The sequence below is a fragment of the Schistocerca americana genome, chromosome 1 (genome assembly GCF_021461395.2).
Source record: "Schistocerca americana isolate TAMUIC-IGC-003095 chromosome 1, iqSchAmer2.1, whole genome shotgun sequence".
Classification (NCBI taxonomy): domain Eukaryota; kingdom Metazoa; phylum Arthropoda; class Insecta; order Orthoptera; family Acrididae; genus Schistocerca; species Schistocerca americana.
Genome location: NC_060119.1, coordinates 798,479,243 through 798,504,940, shown reverse-complemented (window position 1 = coordinate 798,504,940; position 25,698 = coordinate 798,479,243). Strand labels below are relative to the sequence as shown.

Here is a 25,698-nt window from a genome sequence, read left to right as displayed (position 1 = left end):
ATCACCAGACAAACTGAAGTTACAAGATGTATCGAGTATGTCACCACATTATATGGCAGAAACTGGTGGTTTGGGTACATTTTAGAAAAAAACAAAGAACTTGATGAAGTGAAAATAACTTTTCTTCATCCATGTGGACCAGCTAAGTCATTCTCTTATCCTGCACATGCAGATGCCCTGTGGGTGTCAGTTGTGGATGTTCTCACAAAAGTGAATCCATTTACTCCGACAGGGAGAACATACATTCTTAATGAAAGTAATGTAAACCAAACCCAGTCAGCTTTATTAAAATGTAATATGTGAAGTTCCAAGACAATTTATTGGGAAACTACTTTCAACTCAAAACTTAATTTTTGTCTCAGGTTAGTGTTATGTATATTTTATAGAAAGTTGTTTCAAAATTATTGTTAGTACCTATTGCGTTAAATTTAGCTATGTACCGATACCTGTTACTCAAAAACAAGCATTACGTATTTAATTTGTTTAATAGTTCCATTTCAAATATCATGGACCAGAACTATTATGTAAATACTTGTACTTATTCATACTTTATTTCAGTTTGTAGTTAAATGCTCACTTTCTTGTTTTTGTTATATCGGTTAATATACTGTTAGTGAAGTTGTATGAAATTAAAATAAGCAATCAACTTAATTATAAAATATGCTGATCTGTTTTGGTTTAAAAAGGTGATGTTTTGATATTTATAATACTTTTTTTACTTACCTTTCAGCATATTCTAAAGAAATTCCTGTTTGTTAAAGGTCAATTTGGTCAAACTAGGGCCGTTAGTGAAAAACAAGAGTCCGGAATAATTTTTTTTAACAATGAACCCATCATCATCCCAGATTTATATTTTGCCATGTGATTTATTAATTACCATTTTGAAAAGGGTTATTAATTAGAAGCTAAGTTTTGTTGTATATCCCTGGAAAGAGCATGCCAAAAGACACCTTTCCCAGTTATCTAGCTCCTAGGACAATTTAAAAAAGTCCATTCACACATTTTTGGCTGGTTTTTGAAAAGTTTACATAGCCATATTTCAGGAATTGTTTGAGATAAAAAAATTGAAATTTGGTATTTTTCTTAGTCTCAGTGCCCACTATAAGTACACAAACTTTCAGCAAAATCTAAGAGGGTGAGGTAAAATAGGTGTGTTGATTTGACATGGAATGATGACCCATTGCGGTTTTTGGGGCAAATTTTCTTGGAGTACCAATACAGTATTGTCTAGTGTTTGGCTCTTTTATATGTACCAGAAGATGAAAACATGCACATTAAATTCAGTGAACAGTTGAAACTAGCCTACATTGTGAAATTAAAAAATTCATTTCAAATAAATTGACTACTTCTGTTGAAAATATTAATAACAGCCAAATTTCTTTCAAGAATCAACAAAAATGACTTCATTGTTCTGCAAGACCATTAATGCATGACTGCCAAAAACGTGAACGAGATCAGAAAACTGAAACTAACAACAATTTTAGCCTTCCGTGATTATGTGAATGTATTTTAATTCACTTGACAGCTCCCGGCCACAGAAATTCATTTAGTTTTCATTTGACGTGAGAGCTGTAAACCAAGAGAAAACAACAAAATCACTACATGTAAACACAGGTCACATGGAGACTACCCCCTTCACCACTATAACTGAAGACTGGTCTGCGCATGCATGAATCCAGCAGCTAGGGGGTGCCAGAAAAACTTCTCCTGGTAGCATCTGACTGTTTGTTGCTACTGCTGATTCAGCTACACAGCCAGAAACAGGAGAAAGTACTGCTCATAAGTGTCTCAGCTGTACAAGCGCACAAGCATGAACCTGCTGCCAACTGCTCATTTCCTTTGTAACTTAAGTATTATTTTTTACTTTTTTCCTGTCATTTATGTTTCATTGCTGCGGCATACTCACAGTAGTTGGATATAGCAAAATTCTCTGTTACAGTATCAGTTCCTAGCTGTCAAAACCACAAATTTTAACTGTAAACTAAAATGAAAAATTTCTAGAATTCTAAAAAAATTCCGATATTTTTCCCGGTTGTGTCTGTGCATATATGCACCCACATAGCCCAGCAAATTTGTTTTATTGGTCATCATGGAGTGACAAGTGTGGTGTTCCAGATCTGTCTTTATTGCAGTTATTATAGCTCAGTCGGTGACAATCTGCCCAGCAAATGAGACTTCTAAACTAAGTAGCTTAGAGTGGACATAAACTTCAGACCTAAAAGAGACAACATCTACTTCTGGCCTCTTATGTTTGCATTACAAAAGCAAATCAAGCATTAGGTGGTTTGGAACATGGCCTTACTAATGAGAATGGTTGAAAAAGAGTATGCAGAATATAATTTTTTGTAAAAGTGGGATAAAATATGAATTTTTGTCATTTTTACTAAAGTTGTCAACTTTGCCATCAACTTGTAAACTAGTGGAAAGTAGTAAGAGAATTAAATTTTATATTCTAAGACCTTTTGTTGGCAAGTTGTAACATACAAAGTTTCAGTTTATTACACACTCACTTGGCCAGAGTTATAAAAAGCTACACCTCACATTTTTCCAAGCTGCTATTTTTTGGCCAATTTTGCTTAAAGCTATCTACATGAAAAACATTAAAATTTTTGTTAATTATTTCATTAAGAGTCAAAAAAGTTGTACAATAGGGCCTAGCCTTTTTCTTTCTTTCAAGAAAATACTCATACAGATATTATGTCTCAAAGTTGCTGAAAACTCATGGGTACTAGCTGCCAGCTGTATTATAGGGTCAAATAAATGATTATCACCTTAAGTATCAAAATAATGTTCATGAAACATTACAAGTGTCTACTGAGAACATGTACAAATGTTCACACAAAACTCCATCAAAATCCATTATCGTCATGTGGGAGTCTCTAGACCACTTGACATGGAATCAGCCTTAAACATCTAGTACCAGTACCTTCAATTAAGAAGGTGTAAGCCAGAGGTTTCACTTGCTACAAAAATTCTTATCTAATATTTGAACTAACATTAAATAGAGTTAATAACAAAAATTAATTTTACTTACAGTTTGCCACGAACTTAAAGCGTTCCCCTTTTCGCCTAACATAGTGAATGTCTTTCCTGTGCCAGTCTGGCCATAAGCAAATACTGTACAGTTGTAGCCAGACAACACCTCATCAATCAATGGACTAACAACACAGTTATAAACATCAATCTACAAGCAACAGAAAAAGTTACAAATTACTGATAGAAAGGCAATGAAATAGAACATAACTCCATTCTGTAATATCAAAGAAACAAAAGCTATTACCTGTTTAGAACTGGGTCCAAAAACACTGTCAAAGGTAAAAGTTTTTGTTACTTTATCCGAAGTCCTTTCGCTGATTTTCACTTCTTTTGAACCAGAAATTTCAACGACATTAGTAGTTCTCTGATGTTTTTCCAAGTTGTTCATTGGCCTGTAGAGGGTCAATTTTTTTTCATCAACTGCACGTTATATTTTGTATCAAAAATGCCTACTGAAAATGATTGTATTAATCAAAGACAGAAAGCAAAGAAAGCTGGACATCATTTAGCACTGCCTGTGATCAGATAATATTAACTGTTAAAGTTTAAAATTACATTCAAATAAGTATGGTTAAACTCCTATGACACGAGAGAATTTAAAGAAGAAATACTACTACTAAAGTAATTAAAGTGATATTTATGATGAGTAGAAACATCTATTTGCAACATTGTTTTCGATGAAGTGTGCAAGAAGTTTCCAACCATGTTTGTTGTTTGTGTCCTGCTCCACACTAGTGACAAAATTTCATGTTCGGTACTCCCTTTAGTACAACACAAAGTCTGACAGAGAGGATGAATTAGTGCTACATTAATCACAGGCAAATGAAAAAAAAAAAAAACTTTGATTTGATAGCTTATCTTTAAAGATTTTTGAGCCGAATCCAAATCTACCCTTAGTTTTTTGTATCACCCGTAGTTTTCAAGCAATATGCTTTTTATTATATAGTATACAAATCCTATGCCATACGGTAAATGAGGAAATTAATGAAACGCTTTGTTACAACATAAGCATAGTTTGTATTTACAGTAAGCTACTTAAAACAATGATACATGTTAATAGGGGTTTCACTTTTCAGCTGGAATTGGTTTGAATTATCTTTTTCTAATTTCTTTGAAGCTTCAGTGTAACTTTTTCTACGATGAGTTGCTTGCTGCACTTCTTGGTGAAGTGACCAACAGCTGGCCCCCATCATGTTGGTGTTCCAGCAGCCTTGGCAGCTTTTTTCCATCACTTTAAGTCCTGGTGAAAACGCTCTCCTTGCTCCTCACTAACATCTCCAATATGGTCCAGGAAGTAATCAAGGTGACTGTTCAAAAAGTGAACTTTCAGGCTCATTAAACATCGTAAAGTTATAAACTTCTTTAACACTGCAGCTACAATAGAAACATATTCTGGGTCTTTTTCATCTCCTAAGAACTTTGTAACGACTTGCTTGAATGATACCCATCATTCTCTCTCATTTAAGGTAATTGTGGATTCAAAGTTAACATCAAACATCAATTTTCTAATGTCAGGTCTGAAAAAGACACCTCCTTTTAGTTTAGCTTGTGAAAGGTGTGTAAACTTTTGGCAGAGATACTTAAAACACAGTCCATCTCTAGGCAAAGCCTTTACAAACTGTTTCATTAGGCCTAACTTTACATGTAGAGTTGGTAGGAATATGTTTTTTGGCTCGACAAGGTTTTTGAGTAGAATGTTGTTCTCACCAGTTTTTAAAGGCTCCCTCACTGGCAAGTCCTTTCTGTATCAGTGTTGATCCCTAGCCCTACTGTCCCATTCACTCAAGAAACATGGAAATTTGGTAATGCCACCTTGCTGACCAAGGAGCATGCATGTTACTTTTAGATCGCCACATATCACCCAACCATGAGCAGAACAGCCTATTTTATTTAGCACTATTTCTAGGTTTTCATAGCTTTCTTTCATATGTATAGAATTCCCATCAGGTATAGATGCAAACATGTTACCATTGTGTAATAAAACACCCTTTAAACTAGTTTTGGATGAATCAATAAGCACCCTCCAGTCTTCCTTTTTTGTATTCAATACCAAACTCCCATCAGACTGGAAATGTCTGAGCAGTACACTAAATCACCGTCTTGTTGAAAAACTTGGAAAATTGCTGCTCTCTCTTTCTATACACATATATGCTGGTTCCAACTGCAATAAGTTCTTTTCTTTTAATCTAGAGCCAAACAATTCACCTTTTTCCTTTGTTAAGCCCAGATCACTGACCAAATTGTTAAGCTCAGTCTTAGTAAACAATTTGGGTTCTAGACTTTCTGTATTACAATGGAATTCATCATCATCTGGTTCATCTCAATCAGATTGTACATCAGAAAATATTTCTGTTAGAACAGAATTTAAATCATCCAGTGGTTCAGGAACCAGCAAATCTAAACCACACCCTACCAGTCAGATGGCGGACAGAAGGTTAGGGTTTGGCGATTTTCAGTGACTAGAGGGAGCAGTGTGGTGCTGGTGTGCCTGACTCACACTCCCACTTTATTATTGAGATTAAGTGGAGTTGTTTCGCCGATCTTCTTTTCAGGATAGCCGGCTGCGATTGTCTGCCCAGCTTCTTCTCTGAAGATAAGATGCTGTTTTGGAGGAACTTTTTAAACTCCGTACACTCAGGATACTTTTAAACCAATCTCACTGTATGTTCACTCCCACAAACAAGACACCATATAAATGATTCATTTTTGTAAGTCCAACAATTACTGGTCCAACAGATACTCTTACATACTTTATAACAAATACAATAGGCTAGTAAGTGAATAAGTGTGTTTTCTTTTACAACATTCAACTGTTCTCAATAATGACTGAAGTAGCACTGTCACGGAGTATGTCGCATTTGCTCTTTGTGCTGGGCGTGCTGCACACCTTGTGCTGTGCACACACATAATCGTGGTGCAGTAGACACAGTTCCACTTTCACACACCCATCTTTACAAGGGCGTGCGTTCGAGACGCTGGAAATACGTATGTGTCTAGAATTTACACCGAAATTCTCAAGGCACTACAGGGGTAGCTTATTACCTCCTTGTTTTTTCGGATTATGACCAGTAATATTTCCTACCTAAAAACATAAGAATAAGGTATTTTGAGCATAAAAGTTTTTCTATCATATAAGCAGACTAAGACAAAGCCATTGTCATTAGGGGGCAAAACCACACTACAATGGAAGATGTGATGAAAATGATATGACACTGGAGCATTACTCTACTGCAATATTAACATGTGAATGAAATTCTAATAAATAGGACAGAGCCATTTGTTTCCAAGAAAGAAATTTCTTACTCTGTTTTTAACAAGAGCTTCCCTTCAAAGCTTTTCATATTCATTCACTATTTCAAAACCTGCTATACCTCATAGTTAATGTAGTTTGTGAAGCAATGATTAAAGAATTATGTAAAGGTAATTCAATTATGTAAATAAATTTATGCAGGCTTTCTATAGTAAACTCACATTCAATGCCAATGAATATGACAAACTGCAGTTGTCAATCCCCTTGCCATAGCCATCTACACTGACAATGCCTTCATTCTCTTATAAAATCAGTTCCACCTCACCTCAAGGAGTCTCTGTACTGTAATCAGAGACCTAGTAATGTGGGGCAGCCGAACGCCCAGTGGGCAGGACATTTATAAATCTGGGAACTTATAAGAAAAGTACTTTTTAAGGTCTTTACTGCTACAATGTACAATTTATCAATTAAAATAAGGGATGGGACAATACTTAAAATATTAAAAGTTGGTAAATGTTTACACTTAAGCACAAAGAATGAAAGGAAAGAAGATCAAAGCAAGTTTTTTAGATTTCCAACTTGCTGTACCGAGGAAGGGCATTTCTTCCTGACGGCTACTTATCATTTATAGTGTCCTTTTTCTTTTTCTACTTCTTGCACACGCCCGCGCACACACACTTATATAGAGAGAATTGTGCAAAGAACAGTTTCATTAAAAACATCCAATATAAAGAAGGAAATTTTAGTTTTAAAACTCTTCCACCCTTCATGTAACATTGCTTTGATTGACGTCATGGTCCACACACACGCACACAGGAAGTTTACTTAACAGCGAAACATGTTATTTTTCCAAATCACTTATTGTCAGGATCGTACAACTACGTTCTGCAAGTTTGTAATAATGGGACATACACCTTACATATAAAATTGTAAAAGGGTACACAAATAGCATCTTTTCTACTGTACCATGAGAATATTGCAATTCAGCAGGAGCCATGCAGTTAATCTCAACATCTTTAAGTTCATGCAATAACTGGGATATGTGTAGAAGTTACATATTGGACCACATTAGCACTTTTCAATATGGCGTAGAAACATTAGGCTTAGCTACTGATCAATTCATTATCACCAACAGATTTTCTGCTTTCACATTTGTTGGCTTTGCCAACTCGCTACCAAACTATCACCTTCCAACATAACCTAGAAGACCATGGCTTGCACTACAGATCAATGGCACGACAACCAAGAGTTCAGTGTGTAAGAGTGAGTGCGTGTGGTCTTCTGCACCATTTTTCATCTCATTTCAAAGCTACACACTGCTCCACTTGCAGATGTTCCAATAAAGCATTTTCACGAGCTGTAATAGCAACCGCAGCCTCATTAGCATCTACTGAAAGTCTCTGCATTAGAAAGGCATTGATAGCAGTGACTAGAAATGCATGGGGGCAATCATGTTTTGTGTCCTGGGAAGATACAAACAAAATTAATGACCGTGTTCTGTGAAGTGCTCATGCGAACACTGCAAAGCTTTCTTCTGATGTGATGGAGTTTCTCACTCAGAAATTTAGTGTGCAGATTCAATTTTTAACACATGCTCCAACTTCATGGAGCACTGTCAGACTAATAGATACTTTAATACTAAAGAGCATATGGTACATTTAGCAAAGAAAAAGTAAAGAGAGTAGTGGTGCAATTTCTACTCCAGAATGCAGGAGTGGTCAAAAGATGTTACCTGAAGCTGTGAAACAAGACATAGTGACAATTTTTCAAAACTTTGTGCAGGAAAGGAAGATTACATTTCTGTCACACATACCAAGAAGGATCACATGTAAATATGAGATTTTAGTTCATCTGAAAGAGTTGTACACAAACTCAGCAAAATACAAGGCGTTAGCATGTCTTCGTTTCTTTGCAGATGATCAAGTCTTATGAACCATGCATTTCTACTTACTGCTATTAACACCTATCTAATGAAGAGACTTTTGGCAGATGCTAATGGGACCACTGTTGCCATGGCAGCTCGTGAAAATGCTTTGTTGGAACAGCTGCAAGTGGGCCAGTATGTAGACAAACACTGGTACATAGGACACATGTACTGTTTACCACATGAACTAGAGATAAAGTTTATGGTTCTACTGAATCACTTGTTTTCATGACCCAGTAGGAGAGATGCTGCTTGGGTTCCCTTCTAAAAAGTTATATGTGAAGTGGTTGTCCCATTGTTACAAACTCACAGTGCATGGTTACATAAACTTCACAATAAGTGCTGTGGTGAGATCACATTTCTCACCTTGAAGTAAAATTCTTTTGTGTGTGGATCATGATATCAATCAAAACGATGTTACATGGAGGGTGGAAGAGTTTTTTAAAAAAAAAAAAAAAAAAAAAAAAAAAAAAAAAAAAAAAAAAAAATATATATATATATATATATATATATATATATATATATATTTCATTTTGCATTTGATATTTTCGCAGAATTGTCTCTCCGTGTGTGGTGTGTGTGTGTGTGTGTGTGTGTGTGTGTGTGTGTGTGTGTGTGTGTGTGTGTGTGTGTGTGTGTTTGTTTCACGGAAGTTCTCTCTCCATTTTATGATGACAGGATAAGGGTGCATCACCATATTTACGCATCAAGCTGTCTCTTAACTCTTACACTGAAAAGACATTTAATAGTGAAATACAACATATACATTTAAAAAAATGTATTGATAATTGTTTTCAGCTCTCATCGGTTTACAGTTCTGAACAACAGGTCAAACACAAATATTTTAGTTACAATTTTTTTCAAGGAACTCACTTTTTTTTACCAATATCCTGAAGTGCTGCATATAGGCACTGTGTGAGAGTGGCATTTTCATCTTATTCTCCACCAATTAATAAAATGAGTTATGATATTTTTCTCTGCACACAAGAGAGAAAACTCTCTTTCAAATTCTGAAGGTGGCAGTAAAAGACAGGGAACGAAAGGCTATTTACAATTTGTACAGAAACCAGATGGGACAAAAAGGGAGCATTGTTTGAGAAGGGAGTGAGACAAGGTTGCAGCATATCCCCTATGTTATTCAATGAGAAGAAATAAAAACATTGAGGCTTGCCGACGATGTACTTCTATCAGAGACAGCAAAAGACTTTGAAGAGCAGTTGAAAGAATGGAAAAAAGAGGAGTATATAAGATGAACATCAACAAAAGCGAAACAAGGATAATGGAATGTAGTCGAATTAAATCAGGTGATGCTGAGGGAATTAGATTAGAAGATATGACATACTTAACATGGCAGATGAGTTTTGTTATTTGGGCAGCAAAATAACTGATGTTGCTTGAAGTAGAGACAATATAAAATGTAGAAGACTGACGATGACAAGAAAAACATTTCTGAAGAGAAACTTGTAAACATCAAGTATAGATTTAAGTGTCAGTAAGTCTCTTCTGATTTCTGAAGGTATTTGTATGGTGTGTAGTCATGTATGGAAGTGAAACATGGACGATAAACAGTGCAGACAAGAAGAGAACAGAAGCTTTTGAAATGTGGTGCCACAGAAGAATGCTGAAGATTAGATGGGTAGATCGCGTACCAAATGAGGAGGTACTGAATGAAATTGAGACGAAAAGGAATCTGTGGCAAAACTTGACTATAATGTTGGACAAATTCTGAGGCATCAAGGGATCACCAATTCAGTACTGGTGGGAAGCTTGGAGGGTAAAAGTCGTAAAGTGAGACCGGGAGAAGAATACACTAAGCAGATTCAAGAGGATGTAGGTTGCAGTAATTACTCTGAGATGATGAGGCTTGCACAGGATAGTGTAGCATGGAGAGCTGCACCAAACCAGTCTTTGGTCTGAAGACCACAACAACATGTAAACATTTCAGCAAAAAATCAAATGGAGATTAAATTGTCTACATAACCCCTCTTCCCCTCCCATAACGATGTTTATCAAATTTGATATTTTTCTGAGGGAGTCATCTACAAGCAAAAGTAAGAACTATCAATTTCAATGCCAGATGCTTTTCATTATTATTTATACTTAATACCAAGGCTACATGGTTACAGTGCACAATCTGAGTTCTGTACCATTTCCCTGTTCAAAGCTATGCTATTTTAAAATCAAGATGAATTTAAAGTACAGCATGGAGGAAGTGTTTTTTTCCGTTTCTTCTTCTTCTTCTTCTTCTACATTTTTCATACACAATCTGAATGATGTACCCTACTTTTACACATTATATGGACTGCATACTGGATGAATAAAAAGTTGAGGTCTGTTGGTCAACTCATTACTAAGTAGTAAATCTCTGAAAATAGGAAGGGAATTTATACAAGACTAATGATGAGGTACACACCCTTGAGCCTTAAAACCTGAATTCATTAAAAAAAAGGATTCACAGTTTTACAATTAAGCCATGTGCCAAATATGACTAAATTCTGAAATGGACACCTCAGTAACTACCAAAATATCTCCATTTACATGGAATGACCCTGAAGGAGATCCTCACACCCCAGGATCAGATGCTGAAAGTGTTTGGGTGCATCAGACAAGAGACTTTCCACGGCAAGTAAAAATTTGTTGGGTTCAAATTTTGAGTTCAGCTTTTTGACACTAGTTCTTTCCACACATCATTTGCAAAATAAATTGGAGGTGACAGGTCTAACACAAGAGTGCAACACGAAGTACTTTTCACTACACACAGAGGATATGTAGAGGTACGAAAAAATTATGTATGATAAAAGTAATTAAACACTTATTTGCCTTCAAAGTTGCATCCGAATCGCACCACTGAACTAGCTCTTAAAAATATTTATCTACAGTGGCCAAAATAAATGTTGCACGTTGACAAAACTGTAAAACTGCACACTGTGATCCAGAAACAAGCTACAATTTCCACACAATGATTTGTCTGTAATGTAATTCTAGCAGAAACTGTCCACGTTTCTACTGTGATGGGGCAGTACGTGCAGTCCATGGCAATCGCGACATCTGTAAACATTGCGCTACTTGTGCTTTGTATCATCACGAGATGTATTGCGTCAGGATGATTATGTACGATCAAAGGCTCTGCATACTCACTCCAATGGGGGTTACAAATGAGACAGGCAGATATCGCAGTGAATGTTGGCCTGAGTCAAAGTAATGTCTCTAGAATCTGGAACAGGTTTCTAGTGACAGGACGAGTTGAGGATCATCACAGTAGCACAACAGGTTTGCAGGACTGATAGCTGTATATAACAGCGAGTAGAACTCTTAACACAATGTGACATATCTATGGCCACAGTTCTAAACAACTACAGGAGGGCAAGTGTCAACACAAACGATACAAAATAGGCTCCGTGAGCAGGGATTATTTTGGAGAGGGGTTTGTGTCGCACAGGCACAAAACCACATTTTATGGACTAGGCAGCTGTGGGACATCATGCCCTTTTCTGATGATACCCACCGTCTCCATCCTGACAACATTGATATTCATGTGTGGAGGCAACGAGGACAACATTTATACTCCAACTGTATCATAGACCGCCACCCTTATCAAGGCAATTCTGTCATGTTTTGGGGTGAAATTATGTATAGCCTGGGGGCACCTCTTGTGCCAATACATGGGAAGATGACTGGTGTGAAGCATCATGACATCACTGTACACATTGTGGCTCCATCTGGTGAACATATTGGAGTCAGGTTCACACTGATTGACAACAGAGCATACTCCCATTGCCAAAATGAGCAGTTGGCAATCTTTCTGTCCCACTAGAGACCACATAGAGGCTGCTGTGGAGGAATTGAGAAATATCCCACAGGCTTATCTGAACAATTTGGTAAGGAGTATTCCTAACCGTATTTGAAACTTTTCCAGTTATGGGAGGGGGGGGGGGGGGGGGGCAATTGGCCCATAAACAATGTGGTATGAGAGATTAAAATGAAAAGAAACTGTAGTGTCTGAAGTGGAGTCTTTAGTAAGGTTTTGGTTTTGTTCTTGTTTATCAAGTGGGAATGTATGTATGTTTTTTATTTCCATTTTCTTGTGGCTGTATCTGACAGAACAAAATTAGTTTTGCTTCCTATTGCATCCAGTACTGACAAAGCAATATGCAATAATTATTCTATGCACAGCAAATGTAGGTCCTATTTAATTAGCTTTCCCATAGTGTGATGACAGCAGTAAAACAACCAAAGCACAGTTTAATCAGTAATAGTTTATCACCAACAATGAAGTTCAGTTTGCTGAAATACTACAACTTTGAACATAATTACTGTATACATGAAAAATTTTCTCAAGAGTTAGGATAAATATGATTAAAGAAACCCTGATCTTTTACAGCAGGATGCAGCACATGTTCTTCCGTCGAGATACGCGTACTTTAGCAAACAGTTGACCAAGCGCATGTCGGAAGAAACAGCTCAGAAACCAGAGTTGAAATGCACACTGATAGGTGCAAGAAAGTGATATAATGAGAGTTGCGTGACCATTTTAAATATTTGTTTATTTGTATATGTGATTACCATGAAACTGAGAAATTCGAAACAGTTTTTAAGAAAAATTATGTTGCCCCATCACTATATGGTGACCAACTTTATTTGTAAGCTCATGATTTTTTTCGAATTTGGAGACACTACTGTTAGTTTGAATATATCTGCACTGGGTTAAGTTACAGCACAGCAAATTGTTTTGAGGAAAGTCTCCTCTACAACATTGTTTATTACCCAAAATATGCTTAGTTCAAAAATTACCTCCAAAGTTGGGTATTGGAAATTTAGAAAATTCACCTTTTAGACCCAAAACTAACAACCAAGGAATTATTTATCATAGTATTTTTTTCTCTAGTTAGATGACAAACTACTGGCCTTACATAGAGAAAGAACACTGACAAATGTTTCCCTAATTTTTGAAATTTGAAAATCTTTATTTATTGTTAAGTTTGGAGCTAGTTATCTCTGGTGGGATTGACCATAAAAATTTGATTTTAGTACATTTTTTACATCTATATGATAAAGTATTGCAAAAATTTCAACATTGATATTTGACTGAACAAAGATATGAACTTTTGAAACTGAGGAAATAATTCACATTACACTACAACTTATCTTACAGTTGTTGCCTATTTAAATGGTTTATTGTTTCATTATAATAATGTGTAGTTGTACAATATTTAGTTAACACCATCACCCTATATTTAGTTGGTATTAATTATCTAAATAACAAAATATTAAACAGGAGTTTTTGCTTTAGTTCTGTTAAAAAAATAATAATTTAAAAAAATTGCATTATTCTCACAAGTTCAAAATGAAAAAAACTGAAATAGTATACGCACGAAATTTCTCTATTGTTGAGAAGGCTACAGTTCTGTGTACGAGATTAGACCTCAAGACAAGTGTGTACAAGAGCCCAATGGGTAGAATGTAGAATAACAAGTCTTCACAGGAGCCCAGAAGTCAGTGACAAATATGTACATCAACTGTGTACCCCATTACATTTGCTGGGTGTGGCATTGTTGTCAGTCTATTCAGAAACCTCTGTCAGAGTGGATGTAACTATTTCATTGAGAGTGTAGAATATTTTGTGCACTTCTGCCATGAGTGCAATTTTTAATTAAAATAATTTCAAAATTCAATAATAAATGTCTATGGGACAGATAGTAAGTGAAGTGTCACAAAAAAGTTACTGGTTCAGTTCCAAAAACTTAAAAAATGTTAATGAGTCTGAAGAAGATACACAAACTTTGTTTACATTACGAGTAAGTCATTCTATGTCATCAGTTTGTACCACGAGAAAAAATATATACTGAGGTACAATCACATTTTTAGAAAAAATGCTCTGATCCACTGAACGTTCATAAAAAAGCCAGTTGTTAAAAAGATTTGAAGGATATGAAACTTGGGATTGAGGGAAACAAAATTTGAACATTTGCCCTTTAGCACTAGTAAAACAGCTTCCAGAATGAAACTTATGTAACTCCTGGAAATATTCCCTGTGCCCAAATTGTTATTTGAAAATGTGTGTCATGAAACCATTTATATTCCTAATGAGGAAGCTACAAGCATACTGGATTTTGCTTGTTCTAATTTAGAGGTATCCCCTTCTTTAAAAATAAAAAAAATCACTATGGTAGCAGAATAAGAGAAAGCAAGATAAGAGTTTCAGACAAAATCAGAAAACACAGGATCATGCTTTAATAATGCAGATCCAACAGTATTTCTAAGAAATAAGAAATCTACCCCCAGAATCATTCATCACTGAATACTTGAGCTTAATTGAGGAATCAAATAAGTGTTCAGAGACACCTAAAGAGGAGAAAGTTAAAATTTTAAGTTTGCTCCCTGACTCATGGTCTAGAGTAAAAATAGCTCACAAGTTCACCATTTCTGATTATTTGTTTAGACTAACCTGAAAATTAGTGAAAGAGCACAGCATTCCACCAGTTTTAGGAAAGAAGAAACAAGAAGGTATTAGTGACAAAGTAATTGAAAAGATCCAACAGTTTTTTTATGACAATGGAAACAATAGAATGTGTGCTGGTAGCAAAAATAGAAAAAAAAAGAGTTGTTACAAATGGAGTTAAACTAACAAAGCAGAAAGACTAGTGCTATAAAACTGAGATGAACTTCAAGTAGCTTCCAAAAATGCTAATCCTGAAAGCAAAAGTGAAGGTCAAAATTTTGTGACCTTTGCCCGAAGTGGTGTATTTTGGCCGACTTCTCAAGATCACACGCTGTATGTGTTTGTTTGTATCATCAAAATGTCAAACTGATGACTGCAGATGCAAAACTCGATGTTAACAACCACAAAGAGTTAGGGCCTACTAAATTTTATGTTCTTTGTTACTAACAATTTATGATTGAATGATGAGTTTCTCTGATAAATGTCCTGGTAAAGAAGTCGCTCCTGAATTGTTTAGCGGATCTGAGGAAGAAATGTCCTCATGATGAAGGAGGTAACAATGTGTGAGCCATGTATTGCCAATGTGAAAAAGAATAACAGATTCCCTGCGAGAAGCCCGCAGGGAAGACTTCCACACATTTGCAGTCTCCTAAATGACATGCAGTTTGTTGTGCATACTGTTATGCCACTCCGTCTCCCAAAGCCTAAAAACCTTGAGGTGTAAGACAGAGATGCCCATTTCCAGGAGAGGTTTCCGTGTATCCTGTTTGGCCAGCCTGTCAGCAAGTTCATTGCCTGGGGTCCACACAAACACCACTGAATGACTGGATCATTCCAGGGCAGAGATGGACTCCTGGATGTTCGCTACCAAAGGATGGCGAGGGTAGCACTGGTCGATAGCTTGTGAGCCGCTCAGGGAGTCAGAACAGAGAAGAAATGACTCACCAGAACAGGAACGGATGTACTGAAGTGCACGAGATATGGCCATCTCTGCAGTGAACATACTGCAGCCAACGGGCAAGGAATGCTGTTCAGTGTGGCCTCTGTGGACATAGGCAAAGCCAACATTACCATCAGCCAACGAGCCGTCGGTGTAAACAACTTCAGAGCCTCAGAACACGTCAAGAATCGAGAGGAAGTGACAGCGGAGAGTGGCGGGGTTAACAGAGTCCTTAGGGCAATGCAAAAGGTTCAGACGAAGCCTCGGCCGGGGATTACTCCATGGGGTGTACATGGATGGACCTCAAGTAGAGGTGGTAAAAGGAAGGACTCCAATTCGGAGAGAAGGGATCACACGTGAATTGCAATCGTGAGCCCTGAACTGGGCCGCTGATGCAAGAGATGAACTGCCACAGGAGGGAAAAGGAGACAGTATTTTGGATTCTCAGAAGAACTACGAAAGTGTGCAACATAACTGGCAACCAGTTGAGCACGTCAGGGGGGACTCCTCCCTCCACCAGGACACTGGTCACCGGACTGTTTTTAAAAGCTCCCGTCGCTAGGTGTATGCCACAGTGGTGCACTGGGTCGAGTAAATGCAACATTGAGGGTGCTGCCGAACCATAAACCAGACTCTTAGTCAAGGCAGGATTGAACAAGGGATCTGTAGAGCTGCAGCAGTGTAGAGCGATCTGAACCCCAGTTAATGTTGCTCAGGCAGTGGAGAGCATTTAGGTGCTTATAAGCTGACAAAGGTGAGGTAGCCAAGTCAATCGGGCGTCGAAAACCAGTCCTAAAAATCAATACATCTCCACTACACTGAGTGGATCATCATTAAGATAAAGTTCAGGTTCCGGATGAACGGTACGATGCAGACAGAAGTGCATGAGACACGACTTCGCAGCTGAAAACTGGAAGCCGTGGCCTGGAGCCCGTGACTGCGCCTTGTGAATTGCTCCTTGTAGGCACCGCTCAGCAACACCAGTACTGGAGGAGCAATACGAAATGCAGAAGTCACCTGCATACAGAGAAGAGGAGACTGACGGTCCTACAGCTGCTGCTAGGCCGTTAGTGGACACTAAAAATAGAGATACACTCAATACAGAGCCCTGCAGAATGCCATTCTCCTGAATAAAGTGGGGTGGGGGGCTATGGGACACACCAACTTGGACATGCGAAGTATGGAGCAACAGCAAGTTTTGAATAAAAGTCGGGAGCGTGCCCCGGAGGCTCCACTCATTCAATATGGTAAGGATATGTCGCCAGGTCATGTCGTACGCTTTACGTAAGTAAAAAAAGACGGCAACCAGACATTGGCATCTGGAAAAGGCTGTTCGGATGGTAGACTCTAGGGACACAAGATTGTCAGTGGTAGAGCGATCCTGGCGGAAGCCGCCCGGACATGGAGCCAGTAGACCACATAACTCCAGGACCCAACCCAACTGCCAACACACGATACGTTCCAGCAGCTTACAGAGAACGTTGGTAAGGCTGATGGGTTGATAGCTATCCACATACAGCAGATTTTTACCAGGTTTTAGCACCGGAACGATGGTGCTCTCCCGCCATAGCGTTGGAAAGACCCCATCACACCACATCCGGTTAAAGATGACGAGAAGATTTTGCTTGTAGTCAGACAAGAATCATCTGACTGTGGATCTAATCCGGCCCAGGAGCTGTGTCGGGGCAATGTGCAAGGGTGCTGAGGAGCTCCCCCTCTGTAAATGGGGTGTTATAGGGTTCACTGTGGCATGTAGCAAACAAGAGGACTTTCCTTTCCATCCACCGTTTGAGGGTGCGAAAGGCTGGGGGACAGTTCTCCGACACAGGCTCAAGCATAGTGCTCAGCAAAGTGCTCTGCAATCTCGTTTGCATCGGTAGAGAGCACGCCATTCATGTTAACGCCACGGACACCTGTTGGGGTCTGGTACCCAAAAAGACGTCCAATCTTCATCCAGACTTGGGAAGGTGACATATGGCACCCAACGATCGACATGCACCTCTCCCAACGCTCCTGTTTCCGTCGATTTAGAAGCAGACGAACACGGGCACAGAGCCACTTAAAGGCTATTAGGTGTTCTAGGGGAGAGTGCCGCTTATGTCGCTGTAGAGCTCGCCGACACTCTTAATTGCCTCAACAACTTCCAGTGACCACCAAGAGACTGTCTTCCGCCAGGGACACCACACAGAACGAGGGATCACATTTTCCGCCACAGAAATTATCGTTATAGTGACCTGCTCTATCACAATGTCGATGGCACCACGTGGGTGAGATTCAACTGTTACAGCAGAGGTGAAGGCTACCCAGTTTGCCTTGTTTAAAGCCCATATAGGTAGGCAGTCCATGGGCACGAGGCTGGGTGAGTGGCAGGAAGATGGGGAAGTGGTCACTACCACACAGGTCGTCATGTGCTCTCCAGTGGATAGATGGGAGAAGTCCTGAGATGCGAACTGATAAATCAATGGCCGAATAACTACCATGAGCCACACTGAAATGTGTGGCAGCCCCAGAATTTAAGAGGCAGAGGTCGAGTTGGGACAGTAAATTTTCGACATCTCTGCCACGGCCAGTAAGCGTGGTGCTACCCCACCAGGGTTTATGGGTGTTATAATCTCCCAAAAGTAGGAAAGGTTTGGGGAGTTGATCAATCAGTGCAGCCAATACGTTCAGGGGTACCGCACCATCTGGAGGGAGATATACATTGCAGACAGTTATTTCCTTCATTGTCCATATCGTGACAGCCACAGCTTCAAGAGGAGTTAGAAGGGGCACAGGATGAAATACAAGGGTACCGTTGGGTCAATGACCAGGCAACAGTGCATCTATTTGTTCTGTACTTCAAAAATGAGACACATAGCTTGCAGTTCTTCAATTTGCATTCTAAGAGACTATGTGGAGCAAAACACTGCAGTTGGTCATGTGTTTCAAAAGTATGTAACAAATTACGTAAAAGAAAAGTTGCTCGAAGTTGACAAGCTCATATACTTTTCAGGTGGAAGTTGTAGATAACACAAAAAAAAATCTTTGCAACCACAAAGTAGATCTTGGATTGGAGGCCAAATGGCGCTTTTTTGTCTCTTGTCACAGAAAAAATGCATGCAATGTAGTAGGGCGCACAATAAAACATGAGGTGAGTAAAGCCAGTCTACAAAGACCTAATTATTACATTAGGGGACATGTATGTCTTTTGCTAAGATAATATTAAAGGCATCACCTATTTCGTCATCAAGAAAGAAGAGGTAATTCACATAAAAACACTCCAAACAAGATTTGAAAACTGTATAGCAATAGAAGGGACAAGGCAATTCCACATTGTGTGCATGGCATTGAAGAAAACTTACTTCATGTTATGTAACAACAGAAACTACAATTTATAAGGCTCATTGTGCCAGTCAAATCACATCTCTGTCTTCAACACTGAATGATTATAGTGGCATGTGTGTACGATGGACAATGGTGACTTGCACAGCTTGAAGTAATAGACATGGAAAACAATGATATTTTTGTGCATTTTTACCACCCTGCTGGCTCAAGAATGTCATTCAAGAAATCTACTAGCAAAGTTCGGATACCAATAAAACTTATTAAGAATGTTTTCAGTGTTGCACTTACCACAGCACCTGGGAGGTCTTATTCTGGGTCACAAAAGCTATCTGAAGAAATAAGTGTTCTTAACAATTACCATTAGGATTAGAAAGCACATCTGAGAAGGATGTTAGGCCTAATAGAAAACGATTATTTTAAATCTCAAGATTATACAAATGTTTGGTTAAGTAAATTTTCGAGTTTATTCACATAATTCCGTGCCTTAACTTCACTAAAAGTTAATTACATCTAGCCCATATGATGTGAATTTGGCAACACTCGTAAGATCAATTTTAGTTTAATCATTTCCTCACTTCCAAAAATTCACGCACTTGTTCACAGTCACAATATCAGTGTTCAAATTTTTACAGTGCTTTGCTACCATACAGGTGTATAAGATGTACAGAAATCAAATTTTTATATTCAGTCCCACGAGAGAGAGAGAGAGAGAGGGGGGGGGGGGGGGGTTGCATCAAAGGATTCAACTAACTCAGTACAGGCCGACATTTCCAGCGTCATACAATTGCAATAATAGTTGTGTTCATTAGTAAAGACGTAAACAGACAGCGTAACTGCAACATGAGCAAAGAGAGAGAACCAAAAGTCTCACCACCGGTTCATCATGCCAAGGCCTAACATAACATTTCACCCGCTAACATCTTAGCTCCATAGACTTTCACTTACCAATATTACACAAAGGTGTACAACAATAAATAAAATTAATTCGAAACAAATATAAAAAGGCAGTTCTGTTACAGAATAACTAATGATGCATCATGTCCCTGTACCAGTTTCAGTTAAACAAAACATTGCTTGTTAAAGCACCACAGCATTACTATTCCATTACAAACAATTCAAACATTTTGGAAGAGAGAAACAAAAAGTTTAAATTCAGATTTGCAATTCGAAGTCTTTAGTTGCACAAAATGTTGGCAACCAATTTACTCGGCGCACTGCAAATTGCATAAATTGGCTTGCAAACAGCGATTAGCGTAGCAAAAGGGAAGAAAACTAAACTTTAAACCCCCATGGTCCACATTGGTAGACATGACATTTACCCGGCAAATCAAGCTATCCGCCGAAATCAGTACATACCTAACTCTAACAAAAACTTTAATGTTCTGGTTTTTTTCTTTCTTCTTGGAATTCATGATGTACACAAACCAAAAACAATCAATAGTTGGCCAACCGTCAACGGAAACAACTATCAGTTCAGCACGTATTTTCAAACTGTGTACGATCTGCAGCAAGCGCTCCGATTGGCTGCAACAAACAACGACCATCACACAAACTGTGGCGGGTGATGTAAATATTCGATTCTCAAATCGATAGATATCGAATCACATATGTAACCAGATCCATAACAAGAGTTAAATGCAAACGAAACCGAAACCCAAACGTTGGAACCAGGAACAAATTTCATACAGCAATCAATTAGAGGTGACAAACATATTTATAAAAGATATAATACTTGAAGACGAAAATACTGTCTGCTATAGCAAATAAATGCACGTAAATATATTGTATAAATACTAGAAATAAGAACAATCTACATAAAGATCTAAAATCACTTACCTTGGTCCAAAAAGGGGTCCAATACACAGGAACAACAATTTTCAATAAATTTCCAGCAACCATTAAAAACTTGGTTTCAGATGAAGCACGGTTTAAACAGAGTTTCAGACTTTTCGATATGCAACTCCTTCCAGTCTGTAGATGAATATCTTAACAGGGACTGTTAGACCAGCTCAAGCAAAAATGTGGTTAGATTTCAGTTCTGACAGCACTTCTTCACAACAGTCAAGAATAGATTTTGTGTATGATAAAATTATTAAAAGTGCATAACAATGTTTCATTCTGACAGTGTATTAATTCTTAAATCTGTAAATATTAGCAGCTCCTGTTTACTGTTGCGTATTCGCGTGTTTTGACAATCTCCTGACAAATGATCATTGTAGTAAGTATTATATTCCAATATTTTATTGTTTTATGTTATGCTTACTGAGACGTTCCATACCATGGTTATCATTTCATTTTTTGGGTCGATGGAACGAAAACTGAATCTAATATGATCTAATCTAATCATTTGCAGAGACACCGCTCTCGGGGAATTTTAAAATTATACAATATTCGTTAATCTAATTTCAAATAATTCTATTTTTTACCTCCACATCTGCCACATCACACCCTGGCGTTATTTCCTGCATACAGTCTACAATTTCGACAGTGCATCGTCTCTCAGCTCACAATCTTTAACTGCGATTCTCATATCAGGAAACGGAGTGTAAGGACACACGAAAAAATTCTACAATATATACCCAATAACAACATTCACGTAGGCAGTCAATGGCAAACGACATGGAAAAGCCCGTAACAGTTAAAGTTTTTATGAGAAGATAGCTTTCTCCTTGACACTAGTGGAGCGACGCTGTCATATTCTGCTGTTGTAAGTTAACCTTGTGGCGTTGGACGAAAATATGGAAACGTAGCGAGAAATTCATACTTGAACATAAAATGTACATGCTAGGAGAGCCTGCAGGCTGCGTTGTTGTATCTGACCACAAGCAGCATCTATGCAATGTTCCCAATACGATGCAACTGCCCCTCATAGGCGGAACAGTGTTCCGTTTAGTTTTGCATTATATTGGAGCTAGGTGAATTAGAATGTGGGCAATTTGTTGATACTCGTATGATGTGTAATTCCACCATCAAGTTACTGTAGGTGAAGTGTTTGGTGTTTCAAGAGGCATCGTATCGAAGATTTATACAGCTTACAGGGAAACAGAAAATCGTCTTCCGCTAAGTCACAACGCGGTCGAAAATGTGTTTTGAATGATCATGACTGACTGTGACCGAATACGATGGTGAACAACAATAAGACGACGACAAGTTCAGAAGTCACTACAGAGCTGAATGTCACACTCTCGAACACTGTGAGCATCAAGACAACACGAAGGGACATCCGGAAGCAGGGAATAGCAGGCCGAGCTGGAATTCCAAAACTACTCACCATGCCGACCGAAGTGGCTGAGCGGTTCTAGGCGCTACAGTCTGTAACCGAGCTACCGCTACGGTTGCAGGTTCGAATCCTGCCTCGGGCATGGATGTGTGTGATGTCCTTAGGTTAGTTAGGTTTAAGTAGTTCTAAGTTCTAGGGGACTGATGACCTCAGAAGTTAAGTCCCATAGTGCTCAGAGCCATTTGAACCATTTTTTTGAACCACGCATCAGGGACGTAAACGGCTGGATCAGGAAAACGTGGTGTCGTAGCCACAAAACATGGACTGTGGAACAACTGAAGAACGTCGTTTTGTTGAATAACTCTTGTTGACTCATCTCAAGTGTTTTTTCAACTACTGTGAGAGTTTATGCCCCAAGGGTGAAACATGGTGGGTATGTGGTGATGGTTTTGGCATCCATATCCTTTTATTCTATGGGCCCCACTGTTACTCTGTAAATTCGAACTGCGGGGAGTGGTCATTTGACAACAATAGAAGCAAACGTTACGTCATTTTGACGTCATGTGCAATATCGTCAGCCGCATGATCAGCTATCTACTTTGTGACAAAGAAACATATGAAAATTACTGCTCCTGGATTTACTCACAACAATTTAAGCTGTCTTCTTAGGTACCTGGTTAACCACACACTAGGAAATTGCCACATATAAGTAAATAAACAGCGAAATACTTGTGACAAGGAAGAATATGAATGTTGTTGCTGCTCGTTTCACTGTTAGTAATTTAACCCTCCGCTGGGGACGTGGGATCTTTTGAGACCCCATACCACTTACACGACGTACACTTCATTATTTGATGGATCTGCAGCACTCGTGGTCCCTAACATCTCTCTCATAGTTATGATCTAAATTACTACTTTGCAGAAATACCATTAATTAAATATTTAGTTTATGATTACTTAGTTTAGGAATTAATGAAAATGGGCACTTGGGATCTTCAAAGATCCCAGCTGCTTTAACCGACTCAGTGTTGCCAGAAAATGGCTGAAGTTGGCAGGACTTATTAACAATGAAAGTTACTCAGTTGTTAAGCTTCAGACGGCATTGGTCATGTGAGGGAATTGGATGATGGCTGGCTTTATTAGGTAAGCACAGTATTTTTTTCAAATCTTACAGTTTTGCGTACATGTATGATATTATTCACAAAAAGGAAGAAATAACTGTTCATTATAACGTAAGTAAGTCAAATAAAAAAACTGTGGGAACTGAAGGAAAAACTATTTTCTTATACTTATGTTAGAATTTAAATATAGGATTAATTTTTTGTTTAGCAAAATTGTTTGGGCTGAAGAAGCTGATTAGATTCTTCTTCAAATGTGGGATGATGCTGATGTCGATAACGAACGTATTTCTGACTTGAATGATGATGAACACTTGCCTTCAGGTCGTGAATAGGAGGAAGGCAGTGATGTAATGGAAGAGGAAGATAATGAAGATAACGTCATTCACAGTGAGGATGATGTAACTGTACCTAAAGACAGCACTATGAAAGGATATTTCATTGGAAAAAATTGAATTACTTGGTACAAAGAGCCTCCAACTAAGTGCCAAACTCCATCTCATAATATAATTTGTCATAAACCTGGTCCTATAGTGGTACCCCTAGTTCAATAAAAGAAGTCCTAAAGTTCCTAATAACCCAGAAATAATGTCCGTCATGGTGAGGGAAACCAACAGAGAGGCTAGGCGAGTGTACAAGATGTGGAATGAAGATTATCCTGGTAGTACACCTAAGGTGTGGAAGGAACTAGAAGTGGAAGAAATAGAGGCATACATTGGTTTGCATATCTCTTCTGGAGCCTACAGATCAGGGAGGGAGGACTCGCGTGAACAGTGGAAAAAGAATATGGCGCGCCTATTTTCAGAGCAACAGTGCACCTGAAAAGGTTTCAAGCTATCATAAGTTTTCTTAGATTTGACAATAAGGAAACAAAGGAAGCTCGTAGTATTCAAAATAAATTATCTGCATTTAGAGACATCTGGGAAAAGTTCATTTCACAGATTTCTTCCATATACAGTCCAGGCTTTGACATAACTGTTGATGACCAGCTTGTTGCGATTAGAGGGAAATGCCCATTTCGACAATACATGAAAAGCAAGCCTGTTAGATATGGTATAAAAATATGGTGGGCTTGTTATTCTAGAAATGCATTTCCACTGAATGGACAGATTTACTTGGGAAAACAACCCAGCAAACAGAGAGAAGTAATTCAGGGTTCCAGAGCCATAACACATCTATCTGCAAAATGGTTCAATAACAGCTGCAGTATTATAGCATACCTTCAATGAGAGAATTGCTGCCAGGGAAAAACCACCTATGTTGGAACTCTAAGGGAAAACAAGATTGAAATTCCTAAGGAGATATAGCCATATCGTTAGAGAGAAGTAAATTCCTCTGTGTTTGTACTCTCTGATTCCATATCACTAGTATCACATATACCAAAGACATCACCAGCAGTTATACTTGTCTCCTCTCTTCACTCATCATGAACTCTAGTTGGTCATGAAAAGAAGCTAGAGTGTAATAGAGCATTACAACAAACATAAGGGGGACGTTGATACCATGGAACAACTAGTGGGCACCTATAACGTGGAATGCAACACCTCCTGCACTCTTCTATAATATGATCGACATCGTTGGAATCGCTGCAATGATTATATGTTTGAACCATCACCCACAAAGCCTGATTTCAAATCAGAAGAGGCAGGAGTTCCTGCTGCAGTTAGGATAACAGGCTGTGCATCCTTACATCAACAGAAGGCTACTTGATAGAAGGTGCCTTCAAAAGAGAGCAAAAAACGGTCTTCTTGCTCTTGGATATGACTATGAGTCTAAAGGATTCAGTACACCTGTGAATCACCAACCCACCAACAAACGACAAAGGTGTTTCCAGAAACCTAGACAAAAACATAAAAAAAATTGTAACTACTGTTGAAAATTTGTATTCAGTTCTCATTCCAGCCAGATTGTGATATGCTTCGAATTTGATAAAAATGAGTACGTGTGTCGTGGTGACATGACCATTTCTATCACAGTAAAATTAGAACACCTATGTATTTCATTGTACTGAAGTTTTCATTTCCTTTTCATTTTTGTTATGATCGCTATAGATACAGAAAAAACTGATAAATAAGAAAAATATCATTTGCCCTCAAAAAGATAAAATAAAATGGTATGTCCTGATAATGTTTAATACATAAGAATGTAAACCGTAAAAAATGAAAGATTTTTTTGTAAGAAGAAGCTATGTAAAGCAAAATGTGCCCAAATTATATAATAATGAATTTTCTGCCATACAATATAATAAACAAATTTTCGTATGATATACAGGATGAGTCACTAACTATTTCCACCAAAAATAATTCCAAAAGTATGATAGAAGCTGAAAAGTTTGTGGGACAAACGTTGCTTGGGACAATGGGGGACATTACATGAGGTTGGTTTTTTGTTGCTAGGTAGGTTCACTCCAGAGGTATGAAATGGAACTGAAGTGTGGTAAGTGTTCA

General features: G+C 38.2%; 1 protein-coding gene across 1 annotated transcript in view; it reads right to left on the bottom strand.

The window, feature by feature from the left end:
* LOC124612597 (kinesin-like protein KIF11-A) overlaps nucleotides 1-20,433 on the bottom strand; it is a 231,033-nt gene extending 210,600 nt beyond the window's left edge. The window contains exons 1-3 of the mRNA XM_047140884.1: nucleotides 20,270-20,433; nucleotides 3,281-3,428; nucleotides 3,035-3,184 (exon numbers count right to left, since the gene is read on the bottom strand). Of these exons, the coding sequence (XP_046996840.1) occupies nucleotides 3,035-3,184; nucleotides 3,281-3,428; nucleotides 20,270-20,325 (354 nt within the window). The 5' untranslated portion in view covers nucleotides 20,326-20,433. The remainder of the gene's footprint in view (nucleotides 1-3,034; nucleotides 3,185-3,280; nucleotides 3,429-20,269) is intronic.
* Nucleotides 20,434-25,698: the final 5,265 nt, after the last annotated feature.